This window comes from Durio zibethinus, chromosome 14, assembly GCF_047325235.1.
Source record: "Durio zibethinus cultivar Kanyao isolate XHJ-2024 chromosome 14, ASM4732523v1, whole genome shotgun sequence".
Taxonomy (NCBI): domain Eukaryota; kingdom Viridiplantae; phylum Streptophyta; class Magnoliopsida; order Malvales; family Malvaceae; genus Durio; species Durio zibethinus.
The window spans coordinates 23450258-23476614 of NC_143175.1; the positions used below are offsets into that span (position 1 = coordinate 23450258).

The window sequence follows — 26357 nt, forward strand, 5'->3', positions numbered from 1 at the left end:
TAAAAAATAGGAACAATTGAATTTGCCTATTTCAGTTCATTACCTTAATAATATAAAAATCAATTAATTTATGACTTTAAAATTAGTTATGATGTTATTTATAATAATATTTTTATATTAAATACAACGATTATGAGATAATTTCAATTTATTGGAAGAAGATATTTACTAAATATGATAATTTTGATGAATGTATTTATTTAGAGTAAATTAATTCTTTCTTTATAATAGAATTTGCGACTTAATTAATAATAATTCAGCAATCTTCTTAATTATATTTATGATTGCATTTCTTAATTAATACCTTTTATTGCATGCTAAAGCCAGACATGATTGCATCAAAATTAGCTGTTTATAGCCAAAAAAATCTAGTCACTGACTAATACAGATCCCAAATAAAAGCCATGAAAATCTCACTTTCAAACAGACCATGCAATTCCTAGTTCTCAAATTTTGACTCTCATCACTCACTTCCATACTTGGCGATCGGAGCTAATCTGTTGCGGGAAATGCCACACCCACCTATTTATAGCCAAAAAAATGCCACTCTTTTCACTAAATTGTATACTTAAAATTCTTTGTATGCTTTGATATATGGAGAAAATGCAAAACATTGCAGCAACAATGATACACTGTGTTGTGTCTTTTGCCTGTTGTTTTTTATGTCTTGCAGCTGCCTTTGTCCAGGGATCAATTGTAAATGAAAGAAAGGTATATTATCTCTTGCTGATATCTTACAGGAACTAAACCAGTTTCAATGACCAAAAGCAACCAATATTCACCATTTTTCTTCATAATTATTTGGTTTATTTTGCTATGAAACGTATGTCTTGATGTTAATTTGATACATTGTACCTTTTAACAACAGCCATATATTGTATACATGGGAGAACTGCCACATCATGGAGCCAGGATTTCTGCCATGGATGAACATAATAATCTGCTCCTGAAGGCAGTTGGAGAGTAATAGTCATTGCTTTTAAATTATCTCATTAATGAGACTGTTTCTAGATGATATTTAATCACCAATAATTTTCTTATTGTAGTAAGAATATAGCCAGAGAATCCAAAATATATAGCTATGGAAAGAGCATCAATGCGTTTGCTGCAAGGCTTTTGCCAGATGAAGCAAAGAGACTATCAGGTTTATAAGAAATTTCAAAGAAGAATATTTTTCATTATTCCTCTTTAACCATTGCTGTTTACATATTGCTTAATTTACAGATGAAGATGGAGTTGTATCAGTATTTGAAAACACAAGGCGCAAACTTCTTACAACAAGATCATGGGATTTTCTGGGAATGCCTACAAGTTTAAAGAAAAGGAACGCCGTTGTAGAAACCAACATCATAGTTGGTGTATTGGACACTGGTAAATGGAGCAATGTTTTGTCATTCTACAATTGGAAAGTTGTTTCTCAAATTAATTAATGTTGGTTGTAGGTATTTGGCCGGAATCCCCCAGTTTTAATGATACAGGTTATGGGCCTCCACCTGCTGAATGGAAGGGTAAATGTGACAAAGGAGCCAACTTCACTGGTTGCAACAAGTACTTTCTCTAACTTAACTGTCTCGTAACCTCACCAGAGATCTGTCGATCTCATAAACTCTTGGATCATATTTATTGAAAGATTTAGGAAAATTATTAGGTAAGGAAAAGTCTCATTTTCTTTAGGAATTCCAACTTTATTCAAATTGGTCTCTTGGAATTGTAATCTGTTTATTTAATTAACAAATTATAAATTATTGTTACACATTGATTGTTTGTTAAACTTACTAAATGAACATAAATGAATGCAAATTGAGTTTGTTTGTCGAATATTATGTTAGTTTATAACATCGAGTATAAAACGAACTAAATATAAATGAATATTGTTATATTCATAATTTATTTGTTTAATTAACGAATTTTGATACGTTATGTGTTATCATTTGTTAAACTTAATAAAAGAATATAAATCAAATCTATTCACCAACTATTCATAAGATGTTTTGTTCGATTGCATCACAATGAGCTATATATCTTGAAAATCTTTCTGGTCAGACATTGATCTTGAATCTTTTCTAACATGGGCAGCAAAGTCATTGGTGCAAGATACTATCAACTAGACAGCTCTCTTCCTATAATGGATGATCCAACGCCGGTTGACACTGACGGCCATGGTACCCACACTGCCTCCATTGCTGCTGGCATACCTGTAAAAGGCTCCAGCCTGTATGGCATAGCAAAAGGAACTGCTCGTGGCGGCGTACCATCTGCACGTATAGCAATGTACAAAGTGTGCTGGAGTGGCGGATGCAGTGACATGGATTTACTGGCTGCATTTGATGATGCCATCCGCGATGGAGTGGACTTGATATCCCTTTCAATAGGCGGTGCTTCCAGGGAGTTTTTCCATGATCCGATTGCTATAGGAGCTTTCCATGCGATGAGAAAAGGAATTTTGACATCTTGTGCTGGTGGAAACGACGGGCCTATGATCGCAACAATTCAAAATGTTGCACCATGGATCTTAACCGTGGCTGCTAGCAGCATTGATAGGCAATTTACCTCAACTATTAAGCTTGGCGATGGCACGATAACTTCTGTAGGTTTTCAATTCTTTGTTTTGTGAATTTCTACGTACATGCTTGACATTACATAATAATCATACTAAATCTAATCTCCTACACCCATCAATATAGGGCAATGGAATCAACACATTTTCGATGAAAAACAAGATGTACCCTTTCACAGACGGAGCCCATGCAACCAATCTTACTGGCAACATCTACGGCAATAGCAGGTATTTACACCAGGAAATTTTGGCATTATTGTTTTTTTTTTAATTGCATTACGCCTCTAATTCAATTATGTTTAAATGTGATTAAAGTGCTTGTGACTACGGAACCCTGAGCGAAGACATAGTGAAGGGAAAGATTGTTTATTGCCTAGGGGACGCCGGTCAGGACTATACAATCAACACGCTGGGCGGGGCAGGAACCATAATGGCTGTTGATGCAGCAACAGATTATTACTTCCTCACTCTTACACCCGCAACCACGGTGGTTCGCAGCAAGAATGGTGGCAAGCTTGATCGGTATATCAACTGTACCAAGTATGTCTGCTTTTAGATTCTTTCTTCTTTCACTTCAGAATCTTTGATTTCCAAATAAAATTATCATAAATTTAACAATGAGAAAGCTTATAGATGATGTTGATACGATAATGCCAGGAACCCTCAAGCTGTCATATACAAGTCTAGAACTGTTCGTATGACTGCTCCCTTTGTGGCTTCTTTCTCTTCTAGAGGACCTCAATTAACAAACCGCAACATTCTCAAGGTAAAATCTTCTCGCCAGCCTCTTCCTTTGCCTTTTCTCTTTCTTTCGTTTCTAACTTGAGACATTCCATGGCCAGCCCGATGTTACTGCTCCAGGACTAAACATACTGGCTGCTTACACAAAACTGAAGTCAATAACAGGAGAACCAACTGACCGACGCTATTCTGCGTTTAACTTTATGTCTGGCACATCTATGGCTTGCCCTCATGCTTCAGCTGCTGCAGCCTATGTCAAGTCTTTCCACCCAGACTGGTCGCCAGCCGCAATCAAGTCTGCTCTCATGACTACCGGTAAAACTTCCTACCCAGCACATCAAGCAAATTAATAGATGCTCAATACTCAAATCTGTCAAATGACAGACAGTATATCCTTTTCTAATTCAATTACCATATTATTTCTTGCTTCAGCAACACCCATGAAAATCAGAGACAAGTATGGGGAGCTAAGCTCCGGATCAGGCCAGATAAATCCAATTAGAGCTATAAACCCTGGGCTCATCTATGACATTAACCAGAGTTCTTATATTAGCTTCCTTTGTAAAGAAGGGTACAATAGCACGACCATTGGCCTACTCATCAGTGGCAAGCGAAAATATAACTGCTCAAGCTTTAAACCTGCACGGGGCTTTGACGGGCTCAACTATCCTTCCATGCACATTCATCTCAATAGTAATGAATCTAGAATTTCAGCAGTGTTCTACAGAACAGTGACAAATGTTGGAGACGGAAATTCCGAGTTCAAGGCAAAAGTGACATCTCCAAAGGAACTTTCGATCACAGTTATCCCGAAAACGTTGAAATTCAAAACGAAGTATCAAAAGCAATCTTTCAAAGTTTTGGTGAAGGGCAGCTCAACGAAGAATGGGACAGTGATCCTATCAGCTACCCTTGAGTGGAGTAACGAAGGGCACAGTGTTAAGAGTCCTATTATTGTCCTTAAACAGCAGTCATTCTTTTGATTTTGGCATTTGCTTAATGCTTATAGTTAGAATTGAATAGTTTTCAGTCAGATTCTTTTCTCCTTTTGGTATATCAAAACTATTTTTACCTCAATCAATTGCCATTTTAAAAAGATTCAGATTTATCTATGCATCATTGTGCAAAATGAAGAGAAGGAAAAAAATGTAGGATAGAAAATCAACAAGAAATTTTCTAACTTCTCGATCACAGACTCGTACATGTCTTTTTCTGGAAGAGGATGACAAACTTGCAGCATATTTTACAAAATATCAACATTTTCAACTAATGCAAACTCTTTAGCAGCCCTGTTCAGGTTAAGCGTATGGAATAGGAAAAAAGGTACACATCTCCCATCTAAATCTGCCGCTTAACCCCAAAAAAAAAAAAAAAAAGGGGAGATTATTCAGTCTGTTAAGCTAAATAAAGACAATAAGCAGGACAATGAATCTCTGTTCTTATATCTTGCACCCAAAAAGGAAAAAAAGAAAAGCATGGAGAAAAATGCATCTAGCCTTGAAAATTGGCTTAGAGATGTGCATGCAACCACGCTTTTGGCTTTCTCCCTTTGAAGGCCTTCTCTCTGCTTTTGAATTTTTATTTCTGCAGGGGTAAAATCTTCTAGGGCTCATTTTAGTAACAACAAAAGTCCAAATTTTTGCTGATAAGCTCAACGATGTAGCCAACATTGTCGGCCATGCAGGTTCTTTAGTTTTGTAAGTTCTTTCCTCCTCTTTCTTGCCTCAGCAGCAGCCACTGCGTCCAGTACTTTCTTACTTGTATAATTTGTTGATTCTTGATTCTCCTCCGGCAAAGCACCTACACAGTGACATGCTCTTATAGGAGCCGATTCAGTATTGACACCATGATCTGGTGTATTCTCCCGTTCAACAACAAATGTAGTCCCTGCAGAACACACAGGTGCAGGCACAAGGACCTCTTCTTTAATATTGAATCCCATACACTGACCGCCACCATCTGGAGGAAGCCTGACTGGAGTACAATTCAGTTTACTAGGACTGGCTTCAATTGAGCCATAAGCCTCTTTTTCAACTTCTATTGATAAAGAGGAATTATACTTCTCCTCGTGCACAACTGATTTCAAAGAACACCCAGCACTAAATTGATTATTAACAGAACTTTCATCTTTGACATCTTTTGGGCAACAAGAAGGCTGAGGATGCAGTCCATTCCGATGATCAGGAAGAGAAAAGAACCAAGGGTAAGGCACTACATATAAAGGAGTTCTGGGGCCATTAATGTTTATGGGATTTTCTTGATCATGAGATGAATCAAGCCTACCATTATTTGGTGTGGAAATGCCTGGTGGAGCAAAAATGCCTTGGTGCCCACACTGTGATTGAAAGGGATGTGAAGACCGAACAACGGAAGGCCAACAGAAAGGGGGGAAAGGATGTTGGTTATAAAAGAAAAATGGATAGTTTCTACATGGACCAGAAATCTGACGGGCTAACTTAACTTCTCCAGGACTTTTCCCTTCCTCAGGTTTTATTGCCTTAGCCATCTGCAGAAAAATATAGCATGTCAAAGATGTATAGTATTTTCAGGATAAAAAGGTTGTCAAATAGGTAAAACACTTTCAAGGTTAAAAGGTTCATTAATGCTAATTTATGTTACCTCTGTCTTCAGGTGCTTATTGGTGCTCTCTTGAAACTGACACTCTTTCAGGGCCAATTCTTTTGCCTTCTCAGTACAAAGGTAATCAAAAAGTGAATAAGCTACCATGCAATATTAACATAAATTCAATAACCACCAAGTAGTTCAAAAGGGTATACACCTAAAAACTACTTTGATATTTGTTAAAAACTATGAGCAGAACAGATGTACTCTTTAATTTCGAAAAGTCAGGTAAAAAAAACAAATAGATACTCAGGATAATTACATGGAAGAAGTCCACTTACCCTCTTCAAATTTTCATTCTCCCGTGTTAAATCGGCAACTTTTAGGGTCAATTTTTCACAGAGAGCCTGAGTGAAAGTACAGCATAAGTGACCAACACTAGTTAGCCATAAATAAACTTCGAGCACAATAAAACTGAAAGCAGATTACCAATGAAAAAGTTTGCTGAAATTTAGATATTAAAATGCTGTGACTTGTTACAAATAATACATACTATGTTGCAACTAGCACATGTTGACCCAAGTGATTAAGACAAACCACTATTACCATTCTCGAAAACATCAACATGTTGCTGTCACACATCACTACCAGGTAGAATTTTTACAAAACCCAGTGTGGACTCCTGTACACATATTTCGTACGAGGTAGATAGTTGGGTCAGATTTTTTTAATCTTAAAATCTTAGGATAATTAGAAGAGTAATTTGAAGGCAATTGACATTTGTACAATTAATCACTAGTCCAAACTGACATAAGGCAGATAAGAAAACGTTCACAATCTAATCTCCTGTCCAACAAAAAGGTAATTAATGCATTTCAAAGCATCCATCATAAAATAATTGAAGCATCTGAAATAGAACCAGGAACTGTTTTCTATCAATTGTTACCACTACAAACAGAGAATAGCATTGCAATAATCTGGCATCCACTATATGTAGGCTGTCCTGGAAATTGCAAACAGATGCCATATCATATAGGTTTAAAGTCAACCTTTAGCACTTTTCCTTGTTCTAGTACACAATCCCAACCAGATCCAAGTGACACTGATCTGTAGCACCCAGCCCCCAAAGAGTTTATCATTGAATTTGGAAGCACGGAAAAGGTTGCCAGCAATATTCTTATGAGTTCAATGAAAGGAAAAAGATAATGACTTATCAGAAGAAAAAAGCAATATTAATACGAGTTAAATGGCGAGCAAAAGTCAATGACTTAACAGAAGAACAAACTATTCCCTTGATTCTTATAACAAAAAACAATCTATTTATGTACAATAAAGAGATGATATGGAGTTACCTAGCAGTATAATTGTGGCCAAAAGCCGAGGTTTTCAATTAGATGAAGAAACAAGGGAAATTAGAAATGGATAAGGCTTTCCTCAAAACATCTTCCAGAGACATTCTCGCTAGAAAAATATTTACAGTCAAAGCTAGAAAAAGAAGCAACTTAATAAATGCAGACTGACAAACCATGTAAAATAAAATCCCAAAGCAAAATTAACAACTGCAATGCAATAACTCAATTACCTGCCTTCGCCGAATTGTCTGCCTAGCTGATTCCCTGTTTGCTAATATTCTATGTAATCTCCGTGTTTCCTTCTCAGCCTGATAGAAAAAGCTTCAGTTGAAAACTAAGGACTAATCATAAAGCAAGAAAGTCAAATAAAAAATAGTTCTACCTCGGTTAAATTCTGACTTGACCTCCCCCTGCCACATGATATGTACTTTATGGAACATGTAGGACTTGATTTGACCGACAGAGCATTCTGCTCTGCCTTCACTGATTTTATAAGTACATTGTTGCCTGTTATTTGATCCTGCTGCCTATCCTTCCAAATATCTTTCTCACGCATTCCCACCATGCTGAATAATATCTGAAGTGAGCAGCCAGCATAAGTAAATTAATAAAATCTGAAAGTAAACATATAAATCAATATGTAATATATCAAACAAACACAACCGACCTGCCTTTCATGAATCATCTGCCAATCTGACTCCTTATTTGTTAACATTCCATGCAATCTACATGTTTCTTTTTCAGCCTGATCAAAAGAACATTCAGTCAAAAATAGGGGATTTACAAAGCACAACACTAAATCAAAGAAGCTATCTGCCTCTGTTACATTCTCTCTCGACCTCACCACCCCATTGGATGTATATCTTGCAGTGCAAGGATGACTCGTGTTAAGCAACTCAGCATTCTGCTCAGCTTCTACAGATTCAATAACTACAGTTGTGCTTGTCACTTGAACTTTCTGCTGGCCTACTGTAGCTCGATCCTGCTATAAACAAAAATAATTTTCAAGTCCTGTCCAAAATAGTGTGACTTGGTGACAGATCACTAAACAAAGTCCAATTAAGACAGAACACAACTACTTTACCTAACCACTTCACTAAACATGTCCAATTGAGACCCAACTGGTTTAGCTAACCACATTTTTATTATTTATGTTTTAAAATTTCCTAAAATCAGAATACTTTCTATAGTCATCAGTTTCTCCCCAGTTTAGCTATTCTCATCTTTACTATGTTTTTAATTCCTTGAAATACCAGAAATAGAAAAATCAAATCAAATCTGAAAAAAGAAAAAAAAAGCATTCTTCAACATTAATAAATTTGTTACTATTATGTTCAAATTCTTGCATGACATCCCACATACTAGCATCGATATGATTAAAATTTTAAGAAAATCAAGAAGTTATTTGAGTGGTTATATTTCATTAACTGAAATACTAGTGAAACAATTTCCTTTTAACTATAATTTAAATTAAGAAATTTCCAGCATTCGCAAAACAGAATCAATTTTATCAAATTAAATACAAGTATTATGAAAAAACAAAGTTTCGAAATATTAAATTTATTCTTTTGGCACCAAAAAAAAATTTTTTTTGGCATATACTATTTCTACATTTTCAATGATGTGAATTACTTTCAAAAAGTAATTTGAATTACTAGTTTCAGGCCGACACATTGAAAAGCCACTGAATCAAAAAAAATATCAGAATTGTTTTTTCTTCAAATGGAAAAACTAAATATATAAATAATCGAAAATATCGATAAAATTAGAGTGATTCACCAGTTCAAACCAACCTCAGCGAGATCGGAACCCGATTGAACCGAGCCAACAGGGTTCAAACTGGTGTCAGAATGCGGTGACTCGCTTCTACTGACTCGCTTCCTCACTCGCTTCCCTTTGCATCCCCATTTGGCGGAAAATTCGGCGGCGACAGCAACAGCATCCCGCTTCTTCGAATGAGCCAACGCTGCCAATATCTCCGCCGCCTCCATCTCCATCCGGTCCGTCGCCACCGCCTCTGCATCCTCCGCCGCATCTTCCGAAGTCGAAGCTGACGAACTCGAAACAAAACCTCTCTCCAAATCCATCCCAAAGAAAAGAGAACAGAAAATTTCAAAATTAAAAGAAAAAAAAATCGAAAGAGAGGAACAGAACACTGTTAAATTCGTTGAAAGAAAAAGAAAAAGGTTTTTTACCAGTCTCTGCGGCGCCTAGAGGATGTATCTGAGAGTGCCACGTAGACGACCCGATGACTCGTGTCTGGGGTCCGGCACTTGCAAGGGAAAGGGGACATGAAGCAGAGATTGCATCTGAGACGTGGATAGAGTGAAGAAAGAGCACGTGGGATTTTTTCATTTGTAACTCTTTTAAGATCACAACAGGAAGTCGACGTGTTTTACGTTGAGAGACTGCGTGGAAATTTTATGACCAGCAGATTGACTTTGGGGATTTCTCTTTTTCTTTTACCGGTGAAAAGTGGATTGTTGTACGTAGTAAAACTGTGAACAAGTGATCGAGTGGCAACAGCTGTATCCTCCTAGCTGGCAACATACTGGATTGAATCAGATTATTTTGACTATTCTTTTAAAATGATTGAAATTGAATGTCCGAAAAATTTTATGATTGAATTCAAATTTTAGTGAAGTTAATTTATGTAATTTTTTTAAAAAGCCATGTATAATAAGTTTTAAGTTTAAATTTTAATCTTTATAATTTTTTATTTTGAGATTATCATTTTATTTATTACATTTTAAGGCCGAAAATCCAAATTTGGTTTTGCTTTCTGCTCCAAATTTAATTCAGCCAACATAAGCCCAATACGCCATTAGTCGAGATCATAAAATGCAAATTCAACGGGCAAGAAACACTTGACCCTTTACTCGATAAAACCGAAATCAGAACGTCTTTCGTCTTTTGATTTGGTGATTATAGAAGCTTTTAAAAAAACATGTTTTAGGATACTCATTAAAAAATCCAATAAATTAACTTCTTGTTAATTGATTAATCCACGTTTTTTGTTTAATTAAACTCAATACTTGTTTTTTACATAATCAACAAATCAAGAACATACTTTCTTTATTAATCCAATTCTGAAAAAAGAAAATAATACTTATTAATCCTTACAGGATTGTGACAAATTGAAGAGATTAGGATCAAGAAAAATGAAAATGACAAATTTAATGGTGGGGTTGCATTTGCGCCAGCATTAACAAATCCTGATGATGGATTTGTACAACAATTATTAAGACAAAAAAAAATCTAAAGCGATATAAAGTTATTTTCATTGTTTAAAGAGTTGACTTCGATCAAGGAGAAAATTTTTTGAGGAAAAAAATAGTTTTGATATTAGAGATAGATGATTTTAAAAAAATTATAACAACTGATTGACTAATTACGTGCACCTTTCGTTTAAAATAAATGTAGTAATTTAACACAGACTTATTTCCATTATAAACAGAATAGTAAAAGAAAATTTTGCAATTTGGTAAGAAAAATTGATTGTTTTTTTTTTTTGAAGTCTAAGCTTAAAGTACATAGCCTTTTTCATAGCACAAAGGTGGGTGATGTGCCAATTTGCCGATAGCTAAAAATGGACTAAAAAAAAATCAATGATTCACACGAGAGAGAGAGAGGGATGGTGGGCGCAACTGCACACCCCAAATCCTTTTAAAGAAACTAAACTGTTTGTCTTTGACTTGCATAGAAAAGAAAAAAGAAAACAAAAAAACAAAAAAGATTAATCCACTCCATCGTTCTAGGCCCGGAAGAAGGATTTCTTTTTTTTTTTTTTCTTTACATAAACCAACTTCCTTTCCTTCTATTCAGAAATTACAAGTAGGGTTTGACGTTAAATCTTCTAAATTTATATGAGTCCAATGGCTTTAGCCGCACTTCAAACACAGCTCAAGAATTTTGTTCAATCTATGTTTGATAAGGTACCTTGTTAATTCCATTTCATTTTTCATGTCCTAAAGCATCCTTTTAATATATTTTTCACGTAAGGTTTAAGATTTCCTTTGTAAATAAAAAAAAAAAAAAAGAAACAGTAACAAAAGATTTCATTTCTAGCAAAGAGTTATAGGATCTTTATATTTTCTCTTTCAGTTATCTTGCTTGAGATGAAGCTTTAATTACTGATACTTGATTCTTTAAGATCATTTGGAATCTGAAATTTCTGTGGTAAAATATCTTGTATGTTATTCCATTTGGAATGAGGATTTTGCCAATTTTCTCAAGAATAATTTCAAAATCGACATGGGTTATTATTGGAAATATCAAATATGGATGATTTCCTTGCTGTTGAGATGTTTTATGACTTGGAACTTTTCATTTTGATGATTTTGGTATTAAGTTTATATAACTGTGTTGTTTGCTAGGGAGTGCTGGACAGCCAGTTCGGTCAAATTCAAGCTTTGCAAGATTCGAGTAATCCCAACTTTGTTGATGAAGTGATCACTTTGTTTTGCAGTGATGCAGAAAGGATCATAACCGAATTGAACAGATATTTGTAATCTCAAACCTGAGATGCTACTGTCTGCTGTTACCATTAACCTTATCTAGAATACTTTCTGAGTTTATCCTGTATGCTAATTAATGTTATATCTGCAGGGGTTATCAAAATGTTGATCTTAGCAAGTTGGATTCTTATGTTCATCAACTTAAAGGAAGTAGCTCAAGGTAATATACCTGTATCATTTTGCTTCTTAGAGATGATGTCTTTGTTCCTTTAGTAACTTTTCTGTAATTTACATTCATAAATTGCTGATGGAAAAATTGTTTCTTGCTCCATTTCAGTGGTGTCTAGATAAGAAATCATCATTTCCTTTCAAACTTTAACACACCACGCTGTCAGTTTAATATATCCCGTGATCAAATCCTGTGATATCTATACGTTAATATATATGCTTATTAAGTACTCTCATCAGTAAACATTACCAAGTGTTTTGAAAGTTTTTGCTATAGTTTAAATTATGACATGTTCTGCTATTAAGCTATATTTTGGAGCAAGTGTAACTCATGGATGAGAAAAAAAAAGGGAAAACAAGCGGAAGCACATGCTCATGGTAGCTTTGTTGCTTTGTCTTTGTCATCCATGATTGAATCCCTTCGTTTCAAAAGAAACCAACAGTTTATCTGGTGTTCTGTTTTCTGCTATTTTTTCAAAGCCTATGTTAGTTTCTTAGTCATTTTAGGATAATAATCATTTTAGGAACTTTAGTTTCTTTAACTTGTCTGTATTTGGTTTCCCAGCATCGGTGCACATCGCTTGAAACTTGCTTGTGTTAACCTCCGTCAAGCTTCTGATGACCGGAACAAGGAAGGGTGAGAATGTGAATCTGCTTTTCGTATTCCTTCTTCAATATTATATAATATGTTAATGCTTTTATGCAATTGTTGCATGGTAGAAACTACTTGCACTCAAGCAAAAACTTAAAGACCATCATATTCTTTTTCCTTTCCCCATTAAAGAAAAACTACTTAATAAACCTTCACCCTAATCAACTAGAGAAATATCAGCAGTCCTCTTACCTATTCATCCATTATATCAAAAGAAGTAATTCCAGAGGTCAATATCGGGCATTTAACCTGCTTATCAGAAGTATGAGGTCTGTTATTCCACTTGTATAATACTTTTTTTCTGTTAGTAATTTTCTTTATGGTTTTCACCCCAAGTGGGCAAAAGGTTTTAAAAGTGATCTCTTCTTAAGTTAAATATGACTATATATATACTGTCCATGCTCCTCCTTATAAGCCAACTGCTCTGTTCTTTTCTAGTTGTGTGATTACCTCTGCATCTTGCTGTTTCCAACCTCATAAACACAATCATTTTCCTTGCAATCGTTGAGTTTTTCTTTAATTGGCATTTCATAAACATAATAGCTCCCAGCTTCTATGAGCTGCTATGGCCTTTAAGTTGTTTTTATCCATTCTCTTTTTTATGCTGTTATCAGATCATATCCTTACTCCTCAGAGATCTGAGAAAACTTGGACTGACTTTATTTTTATTAGCCCCGATATGACTTTTTTTTTATCTATGCAGCTGTGCGAGAGCTTTAAATTTAATCACTAGCGAATACTGTCTTTTGCGCAGCAAATTTCAAACCCTGATTCAGGTAATGCATGGTCTTATAGTGTCTGGTATTAGAAAATTTGGCTTGAGATTCTGATCTGAGAAAAATATAGGATCCATAGTTAAAATTTTGTAAATTATGCATTGATCCAGCATAGATTAGTTTTACTTACAAAAGAAGAAAATTTCAAACTGATCTAGGTGATCTAGGTTTTTCTCATATATCTTTCGCTAAACAAATTATTATCAAGAAATTGAGTGGCTGCATATTACTTTTAACTTCAAACTGCTACCAGCTATATATGATAGCAAAAATGAATCTGAACGATATGCTGCAGCCTGATTTTAACTTTTGTTTTGGAAATTAAATGATTTCTTCTTGTGGTATATTTGCTTGTTCCAACAACTCCCCATTTCTGATGGTGCAGCTAGAGAGGAGTATTATTGCCCTTGAGACCAACCAACAATGAGTGTATAGCTTGAAAATGCACTGCCAGGTGTCGACCCAAATTTTGAAGGAACAGTTACCATTTATCTTGAATAGGTAGACATTGTTTCTTCATTTTGGTTAACTGAATGTATGGCATCTTGGATATTGACTTGGATCTTCTTTTACAATAAGCACTAAGGAATCAGTTAATGCTTTATATTGTTTTTAGATTTACTGTATAAATATGGATAGAATGTTGGCATGAAGATGGTTCATTGGATTTTAGTTGTCAAATGGCCATATGGTTTGGTTTGACAGGATAATTTGTTGCATAAAATTTTTTTCACTTGCTCCATTTTCTTTTGTGACATCGCACAAAATATGCATGGTCTGCCCTGGCCCTAAAATGCGGAAACCTCTCCTCATTCCAAGCTTTTTTGTTAAAAAAAAAAAATTCAACTTTTTGAATTAGTAGATACATGCATACAAGTCAGAAACTATAGATTAGAGACAATGGCAAACATGACTCTATGAAGTCAATTATGTGGACTGGTTGTTTAGCAACAGGGTAGCAGGCAGGATATATCTTTTGCAGATGTCGATGCTACAGATGTCACCGCCTATACCATAACTTTTCTAGCTCCCAATCAAGACAAGCAAATTTGGAGTTCTGTCAAGCTTTTTTGTGTGGTATCAATTGGCAAAAGGGGTCCATTGTAGAATTATTGGCACTCAAGCAATTCCCAACAGGCTCTGTTGTGAGGGGTTCCTAGGAATGCCGCATAGTTGAAATCTTTTGAGCACTGAGAGTGAGATGTAAGAAACGGCATGACTGATTTTGTTGATTGCTTAAATACAGATTAATATTACCTGTTATCTCATGAAAAAAAAAGAAAGGAACCGGCTTTAGCCTGGTCGGGTACTAGGACTGGCAGGTAATTTTGCTGATTAATCTTAAAACTGATGCGTCTCGTAATTATATGAAACATCCACCAAAACCTCTCGACAAAATGCATTATCTGAAATCATGGTAGAATAAACAGCTAATGGATACTTATGAAACGCATTAGACGCAGCTGCGATTATGCTATAGTCATTCAAAAAGGCTGAAGTGCCATTAAAGCGGATAAGATATTTACATTTACTAATGCATCCATAATACTAGGAGCACAAACCCTACTGATAAATTCATGGTATATTACACTTAGATGCCAGAAGTCGCATCAGCATTTGAGTCATTTGATGTTGGCTGAGATGTCGTTGGTGCAAGACCACTAGGACGCCTGTATCCTGAAGGTATCAGGGGGGTGCGTGGCGTTCTTGGAGATAGGAATGGTGGAGGGGTGTGAGGAGTTCTTGGGGACAGGTTGACGAACTCCAATGCTTGTTGTCTCAGTTCTACAGGGTAATCAGCAACGCACCCAATCCTTGGCCCAGCCCCAGTTGACCATTTGAGCGACAGCTGATGTCCCAATTGGTATGATTTGGCCGCCTTCTTCGAGTTGATCCTTTGCAATATAGCCTTTTTAGGCACCTCAGCTCTTGGGCTCTGGAGACCACCAGATAAAGTCCTTTCGTAATTATTTTTGGTCTCCGGTTGATTAGTTTCAGATGAGTCAGATGACAAATTCTTCTCTTCATTTTCAATTTCAGGTTCAGTAGTCACTGAGCTTGTTGAAAATTCAAAAGCAGTCCCACCACTGCTGGATTTGCCATCATCATAGCTATCAGAATCATCAGTTGCTCGGCGAATCTGAACACGAGATCAAAGTCAGTCATCATATTTATTACGGGAATGGAAGAAGGAAATGGCATGATCCATTTGACTGAAAATGGAACCAGAGGTTCAAGGATCAAAACCAGCAAATATAAGAAATAAACAAGCAGACATGTACCTAGGGAACATTTTTATAACAGAATTCCTTGATGAAACTTTGAAACATCAAACTTGACAATTGCTAAAGAGAAAATGAATAGATTGAAAGGTTACCTCAACTTCACTGAGGTTCATTCCGTTCTCTTTCAGAAAGGATAGAAAACTCTCAACACTATCATCTGTTGGCCGGTAATGTCCACTATAGGTAGAGATGGACTGAAAAATGAAGGAAATCAGGTGTCAATGCATCAGCACATTGTATCAGAACTTTTAACAATATTTCCAAACAATAAAGGAACAAGACAGTAGCCTGTAAGCTCCAATGATGAATTACAGGTGTAAATTTGATGAACTATCCAGTCATTCAAATGCAACCAACAATAAGGGCAGCAGGTAACATTCCTGGTGCATTCCTATATCTTAAATCATTATGAAGCAATACCTTTAGTATTCCCTGCTCTGCCACCAGCCTACCAGCTGCTAACGTTGCTCCTCCAGCTAAGAAGCTAGAATGATGAAACATTCCTTTCTTCTTCTGCAAGGTACAAAAGACATTTTAGGTTTTTAGATATTGACTAGGTAATAATCAAACAGTTGCTGTTCTATGTCAGATGCTTACTTCGCCAGCATACAATTTCCTGGAGGTGCTCATAACAAATATCCATTTCCCCTCTTTCAATCCTTTGATTGTATCAAGGTCATTTCTAGTTTGTTTATGGATAATCTTTCCTTCAACAACAATGTACTCATAATGCTCCCTCTCTTGCTGTTTCCCCACCAAAAGACCAAAAAAAAAAAAAAATCTCATCAGGATTTTACAGCAACTGGAATTAACAATTTATACATATCATTTAGAAATTTAAATCTAGAATGAATCTAACATATAAGGGCACATACAGGTCCAAGATACTTAATGCATTGTTGTCGAAGCTTCGATCTCGAGCATTCTTTTAGATCAATCTCTTTGCCATCCCCTACATCCAACCTGTAGATAGCACAAATGAAAAAAAAAAAATCCACTAGCAATTAACACTGTTTAACACCTATAAGCTTTAAGCAAACCCTTTCCTTCAATAGGGAAATTTCAATAATAGCAATTGAATTCATAGCGTAGTAAAAGCAAAAATGTTTGGGCTTACCAGTAGAAAAATGGTTGACCAGCTTCAGCTTTACACCACTCATCGTAGTAAATATGCAAGTTATGCCCGTAACGATGACGTGGATCAATCTGCAGTTATAAATTATCCAAAATATTTTGTTTTAAACAAATCTACTATTTGAAATGAAATTTTTTTTATTCAAGTGAAAGGATAAAGAAGAGTAAATTACAGCTTCAATCCAATGTTGAAAAGCCAATTTTTGTGCTTTGGCGTCTATGCACAATCCTTTCCCGACCTGTCCAAATTCCAAAGCTGATCATTTATGCAAATAAATAAATAAAACAATAATTTGTAAAAATTAAAAGAAAAAGGACAAAACATGAAAAATCAAGAAAGTCCAGCTTTTAAAATAAATTTTTTAATAAAAATAATAAAAAAATACCTTAGAAGCGTTTAAGCCAACACGATTCCACCTCGAAGCAGCAGTTTCTGGTTTCAAATAATTAAAAAAAGAAATTGTGTTGTGATTAAGTCTTGCATAATCTAAAACCAGCCACCTGAAAAAAAAAATTATAACCCAAGAAATATAAGATTTTTATAACATTAAAAGCAAAAAAAAAAAAAAGACAGACAAAAATTTTATGAACGTACCAGAGTTCTTCAGCGACAACAGCGGAGTCTGCTAACCTACGCCGTGTCTGATAACTCCTATACACCTTCTGAACCTTAACAGCCGCGTTGGAATGACAACAAGCGCCACCAGGGGCGTGATTCGAACCCGCAAATTTTTTACCGCCGATCACCGACTCCACCGGCATTTTCAAACCACCTCCATTATTCCCCGACGGGAAATCTGATTCACTTGCTTCTTTCGGACTATCCATAAAGAAAAAATCAGACGGTTCGGAGCCCCCACGTAACCCGGGGTTCTGAAAGTCCGAGGAGGAAATGTTACCAAGTGGAGACTTTGACTGGAGATTGAAATTTGAAACAGCTGCTTGAGTTTCAATTACTTTCATTGTTTTGTTTGCTTTTCTACTAGACTTAGTCGAATAGTTTAAACCAAACCAAGCCTTAGAATTTGAACGAATTTTCCACAGAAAAAAAAAAAAAAAAAAAACTTCGAATCGCTGGTTTTGAGAGGAGGAGAGAGCAAAGAACACAAGGAGCGTAGCTGAAGGTTCGGAACTTCCCGGGGAAACCTACCTGTCAATTTTTATATCCCACTAGGTTTTACCGAAGTGCTTGTCTCACGCGCTAAGGTTGAGAGTGAGGTTTTCTTTAACCCGCTCGCAGCAGTGAGAAACTAGATAAAGAAAACTAGGAACCGGAAATCTCACTGGAAATTTGTAGAGACTTGGAGTTGTGCTTGATCCGCGTGGTTATATTATATATATATATATATATATATTACGTGGTCCGTTTTCACTTTTTAGATTCATGGGATTATTTCTTGTTTATATAATACTATCTATCACTATCACAATTGATGCATCATTTTATCTATTCTAATGAATTACAACCAGTTATCTTATTAAAAAATTAAAATATTTTATTTATATTACATATAAAATTACAAAAATAATTATATCTTCTTTAAAAAAGAAAAAATAATGATATCACATATATATAAAATTACAAAATTTTTATCTGCTACATATAATTATTCCTGAGAGAAAAAAATGTGACAACAAATATATTTTATATCTGATATTTCTTAGTCCTAACAAAACAAATACATGATGATATTATAACCAAAAAAAAAATCAAACACTGATCTAAAATAAAATTGGATGAAATAACATTTTCTTAATTATATAGTCAATTTTTTGTGGTCGGAGTGTTTTACAGAATTAGCGTGACCTACTTAGTCAGCACCATAAAAAACAGAACTTGAAACAGACGCTCCGACGGCAGGCGTGAAAAAGTCCAGGTGGAACAAAATGGCAATTGAGTGTGACTTTCTCTGTCTCTGGTTCGCGTTTCAGCCACGCGCGAATATAGCAACGGTTGGTTTGAAACGATCAAGAAAATAAAATTAAGCAAAGACATTCGGTTCTTCAGAGTGACCCATTTTGCGGTTAGAGTGGGTCCACTTTTGTCTCGTTGCGCCATTTCATATTTGGATCAAGCCGAAGTGCAATTAATCAAAGGAGCAGGGGTGAAATTAAAAATGTGGTCCATTACATTTGATACAACAAATAAATTTGGAAAGATATTAATTGTGACATTTGTGACTGAGTGTAGTAAAGCAATGGACCCCCATTCACTTAAACATTAGATTCGTATCGATCACGATCCGGCTTTGCATTTTTTTTCCCTCTCATCAATAATTGATGTATTTGTTTAGATTCAAGTTATTTATTTTTAAATATATATTAGATTTTTTTTATCCTTGCTTTGTCAGGTTAGGTTTTATTTAAAATAATTTAAATAATACTCCTTTCATCTCATGACATGAATTTTTATGAAATTTAAGAATTTTTTTTTAATTTTAATATATTTAATATTAAAATTAAAGTTTTATGATTTTAATATCAAAAAATTAAAAAAATCATAAAATATAATTTTAAAATATAAAAAATAAAAGTTTTAGATATTTAAAAAATAACATAATTTTGAAATATTAAAAAAAAAAAAAAAGATGAACAAAAAAAATTGGAATAGAGAGAGTATATAATACCTTTCTAATCTCTAAAAGTTTTCAATTAAAAAAATCTACTGATGCTATTTTACTATAATTAATACTTGCAATAATTAATATAAAAATATACTTGCAATAATATTTAATCAACAATTTGTAATCATACTTGCAATCATACAAATTGTTGATTTAACATTTCATATTTTTGACTAAAACAAAAAGTTTGAAGTATCTTTTTATGAAGTTGTGACAGTACTTATCTTAATTAGCAAAAAATTTGCTTATACTATCTGATGATGGAAATGAAAAAATCTCCTAATTTTGTCTCTTCTTTTTGGAATTTTCCTTTTACCAATGCATGGTGATTCAAGATAATTACAACTCAAACTGTGATATTTTAAACCTTCTTTCAAATGACTGCGCAAAGTAACCTTATCTTTTTATGCATGCATTTTGTTTTCGCAAGTCATTTTCTTTCTTTAACAAAATTAATTAATTTTAAGAAAAAAACATATTTATTTATAACTATATGTATATAAGTTATAATCATCATATAGAATGATAGAAGTAGACAGAAAATATGGTCATTTTCGTTTTTTGGGGACAATGAAAGTGACAAAAGGGAAAGAAGACAGCACAAACGAGGAAAGAAATGGGATTTTCGAAATGACTAGGTAGCTATCCCATGCTAATATGTATTATAGTTTGTTCCATTTCATTTGGTGGTATATATGCAAAGAGGATATACGATCCAAAAGAGTGATGGTTTTTCCCACAAAAGTTGACAGAAAGAGTCATAGGTAGAGTGATTTTGCGGTACCACCAAAACCATGCATATGCCCCACATTTCTATAAGAGAAAATTGTGGTTGGAAATGAAGCGATTAATAGAATTGATGTCCTTCTCGTTCATTTAATATGAAAACCTACCACTGACAAGGAGCTCTCTACTGCCAGCCTCCTGCACCTACCAAGCTTTAAATGCTTAAGCCTCTGTGTTGGGTTTGTACCATTACTTTATAGTTTCGACGGACAGAGCTATGGTCAAATACCTAGACAGCCTACTTGGCTCAGGCACCCATGTCATGTGTTTTCTTGTATGCGTGCCTTTTTTTTGATCGGCAGAGGCTAAAGCATATAAAAGCTCAGTTTCCTAAATGGGCTTGGCCCAATTTAATATTCAGCTGAGTCCATTATCTCGGGGCAGCTATAGTGGTTTCTTAAACTCAGACAGATTTGTAGGTACACTCAAACACAAATCTTTTAGGGCATTAATATAAGAAGAAAAAAAAATTATATATATTATATCTTCATTTTTTTTTAAATCTATAAAATCCAGAATTACAAGGAAACACCATTTAGACTATCATAAATTTTTCATGGATAAAAAAAGAGATTTTGACTTGGATTTTTTTCTTCTAAAAACCATTTGATTGGTATAATTATTCAAATAATAATAATAAGAAAAAGAAGAAGATGAAGAAGAGGAAGAATAGAGTTTATATTTTATATAAATTTTATATATTATTTATGAATCATATGATGTCACATTATTAATAAAAAATTAAAATAAATATATATAAATTTGATAATTTAAAATATGATACGATGTGACGATATGAAAATAATACAAAATAAATATATAAAAATGGTACGGTTTAAAATTTTAGTAAAAATTTTATATGAGTTTAACAACACTAAAATATTTATTTTATAATTTTATATTAACACAAACTATGAAATTAATTTTTTATAAAATACAGTATAAATATATAAAATTTTAAATTTATTTTAAGATTTTATAAAAAAATTTATATTTTTTATTAATTAAGTGACATCGTATGATTCATTATCAAATGTATAAAATTTATATAATAAAAGTACATCAATTATATAATAATAATAATAATAATAAGGATCTAACATTGGGCTAAAAGGATTCATTGTTTGGAAAAAAAAAATCATTGGGCTGAAAAACCCAAGCCCGGATCGTATACCCTTTCCATTTCTCCAACTAAAACCCTAGTTTTGCATACTATATAATGCTGCATACGGCCTGTTTATTTCCATTTGCATCCAGGGTTGCTTCCATCACCGCTGCAGATCGATAGCCTCCCTGGTCGGTCCTCTCTTCCACTCTTCTTCTTTTTCATCTTTGTAGTTACTTTTATTTTCTATTTTTGGGTTTTTGAATTAACCGTTGCTTTTGTGTATCTCATTTTACAGAAAAAAGGAGAAAATGAAGGTAGTTGCTGCATATTTGTTGGCTGTATTGGGAGGAAACGCCTGCCCTTCAGCTGATGATCTTAAGCACATTCTTGGCTCTGGTTCTCTTTTCCCGCCCTTAACCCTTTTCTTTTCTCTTAAATTCAGATCATTTGACTGCTTTATTTCCTTTGTCTGTTTCAATAGCTTTTCTTGGTAACGCATTAGTTTATGATTTGGAAATCTTGTGTTTATGTCTTCTAGATTGAATGTCAATTTGGTGAGGTAGCGGCTTTCAATAAACATATGAACTTGTGTACTTCTAATTTGTATTTTAGTTTGAGATTTACATAAATATTAGATCACTTAATGCAAAATATGTTTGATGAAGATTGAATTGGTTGTTTATCTGTTTTTCATCTTTGTCCATCAAAATAAAGGTATAACAATTTAGTACAATTGGAGAAAGAAAAATTGACTTTGGTTCAAATAATTTATATAAATATGTTTTATTTTGCCAGTAATTTTAATTGGTTGTTTATATATGTTGGAGGAAGAAATGTTGACTTTGTTTCAAATAATTTTGTATACAGTTGGAGCTGAAGCTGAAGATGACAGGATTCATCTTCTTTTATCTGAGGTCAAGGGAAAAGATATAACAGAGCTTATTGCATCTGGAAGGGAGAAGCTTGCCTCTGTTCCATCTGGTGGTGGTGTTGCTGTTGCAGCCGCTGCACCTGGAGCCAGTGCTGCTGCTGCTGCTCCAGCTGCAGCTGAGACCAAGAAGGAAGAGAAAGTTGAGGAGAAAGAGGAATCAGATGATGTAATAACTCCAAACCTTAATTTTTTTTTTTCTTCATTTGTGATTATCTAAAGTTTTGTTGCAATCATGGTTTTGTGCATTTGGTACTATCACAGATATATTTCTTCTAATTAACTTCTGTTTTATTCAATTTGTTGCAGGATATGGGCTTCAGTCTCTTTGATTAAAATGTTGATTGGTTTCTGCAGAAATTTTCTTTTTCAGTTTAAGCCTGACTTAGATTTGAGGTTTTGTTATCCTGCGGTATGTAGTCTTCTTTTTCTGGATTCAAATATTGGATAGACAAGACATTTGTTTTGCTGAAACTTAATGTTGCAATGGAATTCTGAGAGTTCATTATGATGAGTTTCTTGAATCTCATGTCTAATGATGATGAAAGATTGAACGAAAGTAGATGAATTTTCTTCAATATTATTGTGCAAGTTTTGAAAGAATTACTGTGATTTATGTGTTATGAATTCATATATGCAGTCAAAGCCACCTTAAGTTGAAAATTTGTGATATGGACCATGTTACGTGTTGGAGGGAACTGAGTAGTTGATGTCGAGAATGTAAATTGATTTGAGGACGCTTATGTCGAAATATTAATGGAAGATTGAATCGTTTGGTTCGGAGTAATTTCTATGGTCAAGTCAGGCGAATTTGCTGTCAATATGAAATACATATTTTGATAAAATTATAAGATATGATAGCCCTTGTACTGCACCCTATGGCAGTATCCTCGGCCATGGCAGTGCCAGTATTTCTGAGAATGCTAGGTTCTCTTATTTTCTATAGAATATTTTGTAGATTTGGGTACCAGCACCATCAGTGGAGATATACGGGGTTTGTTTTGAGATCAGGCAAGCCATTTAGAAGCGTTCCGAAAATTTTGTAGGCAGGAAGCACTTATTATAAGATCAAAAGGATGAATAAAGCATGGGGAGACCACCAACTCAATCCAAAGAGCACAACCCAATAAAAAACAGATCCAAGGCTTTATCTATAAAGAATAAAAGTCCTCTTGCAACAAGTAAGCAACAATCAATGCATGGCAGAGTTGGTCTTCAAATCCTGCAGGTGAAGGGTAGACCGTCGTAATCCTGCAGGTGAAGGGTAGACCTTCGTTTGTTAGGGATTCCAAATTCTCAACCGTAGGCTGAAGCTTAGCAACTTTAGTAATAGCGTGATTTTCTTCGGCTGTGCCACCCTCTAGGAAAGCTCCAACCACCTTCCCGTCTTTAATTCAGTAAGATCCAAACTTTGGCTTTGGCGATTGTGGGTTGTTGTCTCCCAAAAGCACCGTGTCCCCAACATTTTCACCGTAGAACTGCCGTGCTAGATCAATTGAACGAGGATAGAAGTATGGTAGGTAGTCATATTCAACAACTGATTCCCCCTTCTCACTTGCCTTGATGGCCTGAAAAAATGCTAGAATGTTTTGACAGTTATATGCATAACTGAGAAGACTCAAAACTGTATCCTACTTAAAGGTTGCAAAGATAGATTCTTGTGTTGGAAAGTAACATTTAGCCAATAATTGAGCATGAAGATCAAGTCAATAAATATATAAATAGATGAAACAAGTGAGGTAACAAACCTTTCCTGCCTGGTCGGCTGAAATCCGGGCATGGTCAACGTGCTCAACACTACTCAAGTCATCGTATAACTTCATAAGAAAAGTGGCTACATCACCCACAGCATACACATTGGGAACACTAGTTTTGAAAAAAAACATCAGTCTGCAATCAAACAATTTGTGATTTTCAAATTACATGCAGATCTTACTTTGAATTTATGCTTAGGAATTTCAAGCCGACAATTATAGATGAAAAGGCAATTGAGATCATGGCACTGATCAAACCAACCTTTATTCAGCCCTTCTCCTCTTCAACCTGCCCTTCAAATAACGTTGCAAGAGGTCTTCCACCAACACCAACAACAACGTCAGCTTCCAGCACTCTGCCACCTTAAGTTTAACTTCCGTCACCTGAACAATGGTCAAAAGTATCACCATGAAAATGATTTCAGCCCCATAAAAATGATCAAAGCAGCAAGCCCTCTGAAGTATGGCTGTAAACCTCTCCATTTGAGTCAGAGGTGAATCCAACTGCAACTGTTCCCTTAATAATTTTGATCCCTTTATTAGCATTAACAATCCTCATAGAAAGCAGCAATGCCAGAGGTGAAAAGCCGGGGCACTAGAAGAACAATCTTCATGTCAGAAAAAACAAAGAATCAGCCAGAAATCATATATAGTTTATTTATTACATGGACTGACACCATATTTCAACAGTAGGCCTCTACTTACAGCACCATGGTTCAGGGTACACCATGCTGACCTCGAAATTGTTCATTTTCATTGCAGCGCCAAGCTCAAGACCCAATATAGCCTCCTCCAACGATAACAGCCTTCCCATTCTTCTTTGCTTTGATCGCTTCTACCAACTTATCAGCATCATAAATTTCTCTTAAGTAAAAGATGTTTTTGGCATCAGCTTGTCGCACTCCAAAATCTGTCAACCTTATAACCTGCAAGAATAACGAGTTAAACTATGCACAGCAGGCAAGACAAGGAATGCTTTATGTTGAGATCCCTAGAAACCGTAACTCATTGTGGAACCAGTTGAGATTATCAAAATTTGATACTTGAATGTTTCTCTTGCTGCGCTTAATAGATCTTGGCAGGAAAATCTGCTTTCACCATTTCTGTGCTAAGGATCAATTCTATCCCTGCAAGTATCAGAACACGAGAAGTATATCAAATGGGGCAATTTCCAAATTCTAACTGAGAGATTGAATAAACAATGAATATTAGCTTCAATTCCCTTTTGGCAGATCCATTTTTCTATTATTTCTGCAATTCTCAAATTTCACATGAAATAAATTCAGGCAGTCATATTTGCGAACCTTTTTCCTTGCACCACTCAGGAAGCAATCTCTCTTCGCCACTTCCAACACAGACATGGAAATCAGGAAGTCTTGCAGCTCCTGCAAAGAACAAATCACCAAATTGATCCAAGAAACAAAACAACCGGATGGCCAAAAAAATGGTGTGGCAATTAAAAGCATAGTTATGATTGCATTTATACGAGTTTAGAATTTATTTCAATTTATCAAATAGGTACAATTAAGCACACTAGGTTACCCTCAGGGAAGAAATATCCCTTACTCAGAGCGGGACATTCATATGGAGCCACCTATGTATAAGAAAGCAAAAATCATGTAATATGCAATATAAATTTATCCATTCATGGATCAATAAATGACAACAGTAGCAGTTACGATTAGTGCTGTAGTGTAAATGCCACTGGTGCTGGCCTCTATTACAGTAGAATAGAACTTCGACAACATCAGACATATTGTAAGAGGAGCATCCGGAGGAAGGAGTCCCTTGAACATAGCAGAATGAGAGATTTTCAAAAGCTAACCGGTGTATTGAGTAATGAAATTATGTGATGGAATCTTTTGCTGATTTAATTGAAACCAAAACAAAGGACTTGTATTTGATGAAATAGGCTATGCAGATAGTGATCTAAAATATAAAATGCAAGCAAAATGGATAACTACAACTTAATAGAATGGCTAATCTTTTTCTAATGCAATGATAGAAAAAGTTTTATTAAATACAGTAAAAAGCATACCCCCTATTAGGAAATAATGGCCAGTTCACCAGTCTGCACCCTTCTCGGCAAACTCCCTGCATATCCCTATAATCGGAAGAGGAAACTTTCAGGCAAAGAAACTAAAGATGTCAATCAAAAGTAAATACAACATAACCCCATAGACAGTCTGACAGCTACATAAAAATGAAAGAAACTCCACTTTCTCACATTACTGCGTTCTAAGCAATGCAAAATAAAATCAAACCACCCTTTGCAACTCACACAGACACTCTACATGATTATAACTGCATGAGATGCATTACATTATGTAACAACATGCTTGGTTGCTTCAATATAAATCCATTTTCGCAAAACATTTTAGCAGTAAAGACAATTTGTGCTCTTTCTTTTGCT

At 34.9% G+C, this 26357-nt stretch overlaps 6 protein-coding genes across 9 annotated transcripts; 3 read left to right on the forward strand and 3 right to left on the reverse strand.

The window, feature by feature from the left end:
- Positions 1–472: 472 nt before the first annotated feature.
- On the forward strand, positions 473–4389 carry LOC111294901 (Subtilisin-like serine endopeptidase family protein). The gene is made up of 11 exons (XM_022888211.2): positions 473–711; positions 869–963; positions 1047–1144; positions 1225–1371; positions 1443–1548; positions 2077–2587; positions 2685–2785; positions 2873–3097; positions 3215–3323; positions 3400–3613; positions 3731–4389. Exons 1-11 carry the CDS (start codon positions 595–597, stop codon positions 4279–4281), a joined length of 2274 nt encoding a protein of 757 aa, XP_022743946.2. The 5' UTR covers positions 473–594; the 3' UTR covers positions 4282–4389.
- A 59-nt stretch (positions 4390–4448) lies between these two features.
- On the reverse strand, positions 4449–9510 carry LOC111294280 (uncharacterized). 4 transcript variants are annotated; one of them, XM_089743981.1, is made up of 8 exons: positions 9006–9510; positions 8057–8194; positions 7880–7957; positions 7595–7789; positions 7443–7520; positions 6202–6267; positions 5918–5983; positions 4449–5804 (listed from the first exon to the last, which is right to left on the reverse strand). In XM_089743981.1, exons 1-8 carry the CDS (start codon positions 9297–9299, stop codon positions 4950–4952), a joined length of 1770 nt encoding a protein of 589 aa, XP_089600107.1. In that variant the 5' UTR covers positions 9300–9510; the 3' UTR covers positions 4449–4949. The 4 variants fall into 4 exon arrangements, with proteins under 4 accessions (XP_089600107.1, XP_089600106.1, XP_089600105.1 ...); XM_089743980.1 differs by having other exon boundaries at positions 4454–5804; positions 8057–8197; positions 9006–9417; XM_089743979.1 differs by having other exon boundaries at positions 4454–5804; positions 8039–8194; positions 9006–9416.
- A 1439-nt stretch (positions 9511–10949) lies between these two features.
- LOC111295404 (histidine-containing phosphotransfer protein 1-like) lies at positions 10950–13940 on the forward strand. Its single transcript, XM_022888875.2, has 6 exons — positions 10950–11147; positions 11589–11719; positions 11821–11889; positions 12463–12534; positions 13253–13325; positions 13711–13940. Exons 1-6 carry the CDS (start codon positions 11079–11081, stop codon positions 13750–13752), a joined length of 456 nt encoding a protein of 151 aa, XP_022744610.1. The 5' UTR covers positions 10950–11078; the 3' UTR covers positions 13753–13940.
- An 823-nt stretch (positions 13941–14763) lies between these two features.
- On the reverse strand, positions 14764–18064 carry LOC111295403 (IQ domain-containing protein IQM3-like). The gene is made up of 9 exons (XM_022888874.2): positions 17340–18064; positions 17131–17245; positions 16918–16983; positions 16728–16816; positions 16486–16573; positions 16208–16354; positions 16031–16123; positions 15703–15804; positions 14764–15465 (listed from the first exon to the last, which is right to left on the reverse strand). Exons 1-9 carry the CDS (start codon positions 17705–17707, stop codon positions 14917–14919), a joined length of 1617 nt encoding a protein of 538 aa, XP_022744609.2. The 5' UTR covers positions 17708–18064; the 3' UTR covers positions 14764–14916.
- A 3262-nt stretch (positions 18065–21326) lies between these two features.
- LOC111293699 (large ribosomal subunit protein P2-like) lies at positions 21327–22704 on the forward strand. The gene is made up of 4 exons (XM_022886576.2): positions 21327–21450; positions 21558–21658; positions 22130–22359; positions 22500–22704. Exons 2-4 carry the CDS (start codon positions 21571–21573, stop codon positions 22524–22526), a joined length of 345 nt encoding a protein of 114 aa, XP_022742311.1. The 5' UTR covers positions 21327–21450; positions 21558–21570; the 3' UTR covers positions 22527–22704.
- An 880-nt stretch (positions 22705–23584) lies between these two features.
- On the reverse strand, positions 23585–25740 carry LOC111294902 (monodehydroascorbate reductase, seedling isozyme-like). The gene is made up of 9 exons (XM_089742996.1): positions 25624–25740; positions 25487–25538; positions 25249–25329; positions 25043–25071; positions 24742–24870; positions 24420–24539; positions 24234–24328; positions 23939–24080; positions 23585–23758 (listed from the first exon to the last, which is right to left on the reverse strand). Exons 1-9 carry the CDS (start codon positions 25738–25740, stop codon positions 23585–23587), a joined length of 939 nt encoding a protein of 312 aa, XP_089599122.1.
- Positions 25741–26357: the final 617 nt, after the last annotated feature.

Excerpts from the sequence above, each read along its gene's own strand:
- LOC111295403 (XM_022888874.2), bottom strand. The coding sequence starts at position 17,707 with ATGAAAGTAATTGAAACTCAAGCAGCTGTTTCAAATTTCAATCTCCAG. Across the intron at positions 16,984-17,130 it reads TTGGCTTAAACGCTTCTAAG|GTCGGGAAAGGATTGTGCAT; the intron begins GTATTTTTTTAT and ends GAATTTGGACAG. Across the intron at positions 16,124-16,207 it reads GGAAATTGTATGCTGGCGAA|AAGAAGAAAGGAATGTTTCA; the intron begins GTAAGCATCTGA and ends TGTACCTTGCAG.
- LOC111294902 (XM_089742996.1), bottom strand. The coding sequence starts at position 25,740 with ATGTTCAAGGGACTCCTTCCTCCGGATGCTCCTCTTACAATATGTCTG. Across the intron at positions 25,072-25,248 it reads TGAGTGGTGCAAGGAAAAAG|GGATAGAATTGATCCTTAGC; the intron begins GTTCGCAAATAT and ends TGATACTTGCAG. Across the intron at positions 24,329-24,419 it reads CCTCTGACTCAAATGGAGAG|GTGACGGAAGTTAAACTTAA; the intron begins GTTTACAGCCAT and ends ACCATTGTTCAG.
- LOC111294280 (XM_089743982.1), bottom strand. The coding sequence starts at position 9,299 with ATGGATTTGGAGAGAGGTTTTGTTTCGAGTTCGTCAGCTTCGACTTCG. Across the intron at positions 7,790-7,879 it reads AGATGATTCATGAAAGGCAG|ATATTATTCAGCATGGTGGG; the intron begins GTCGGTTGTGTT and ends TGCTCACTTCAG. Across the intron at positions 7,521-7,594 it reads CAAGTCAGAATTTAACCGAG|GCTGAGAAGGAAACACGGAG; the intron begins GTAGAACTATTT and ends TTTTTCTATCAG.
- LOC111294901 (XM_022888211.2), top strand. The coding sequence starts at position 595 with ATGGAGAAAATGCAAAACATTGCAGCAACAATGATACACTGTGTTGTG. Across the intron at positions 712-868 it reads CAATTGTAAATGAAAGAAAG|CCATATATTGTATACATGGG; the intron begins GTATATTATCTC and ends TTTTAACAACAG. Across the intron at positions 1,372-1,442 it reads AGTTGGTGTATTGGACACTG|GTATTTGGCCGGAATCCCCC; the intron begins GTAAATGGAGCA and ends TGTTGGTTGTAG.
- LOC111295404 (XM_022888875.2), top strand. The coding sequence starts at position 11,079 with ATGAGTCCAATGGCTTTAGCCGCACTTCAAACACAGCTCAAGAATTTT. Across the intron at positions 11,148-11,588 it reads TTCAATCTATGTTTGATAAG|GGAGTGCTGGACAGCCAGTT; the intron begins GTACCTTGTTAA and ends GTTGTTTGCTAG. Across the intron at positions 11,720-11,820 it reads ACCGAATTGAACAGATATTT|GGGTTATCAAAATGTTGATC; the intron begins GTAATCTCAAAC and ends TTATATCTGCAG.
- LOC111293699 (XM_022886576.2), top strand. The coding sequence starts at position 21,571 with ATGAAGGTAGTTGCTGCATATTTGTTGGCTGTATTGGGAGGAAACGCC. Across the intron at positions 21,659-22,129 it reads TAAGCACATTCTTGGCTCTG|TTGGAGCTGAAGCTGAAGAT; the intron begins GTTCTCTTTTCC and ends TTTTGTATACAG. Across the intron at positions 22,360-22,499 it reads AGAAAGAGGAATCAGATGAT|GATATGGGCTTCAGTCTCTT; the intron begins GTAATAACTCCA and ends AATTTGTTGCAG.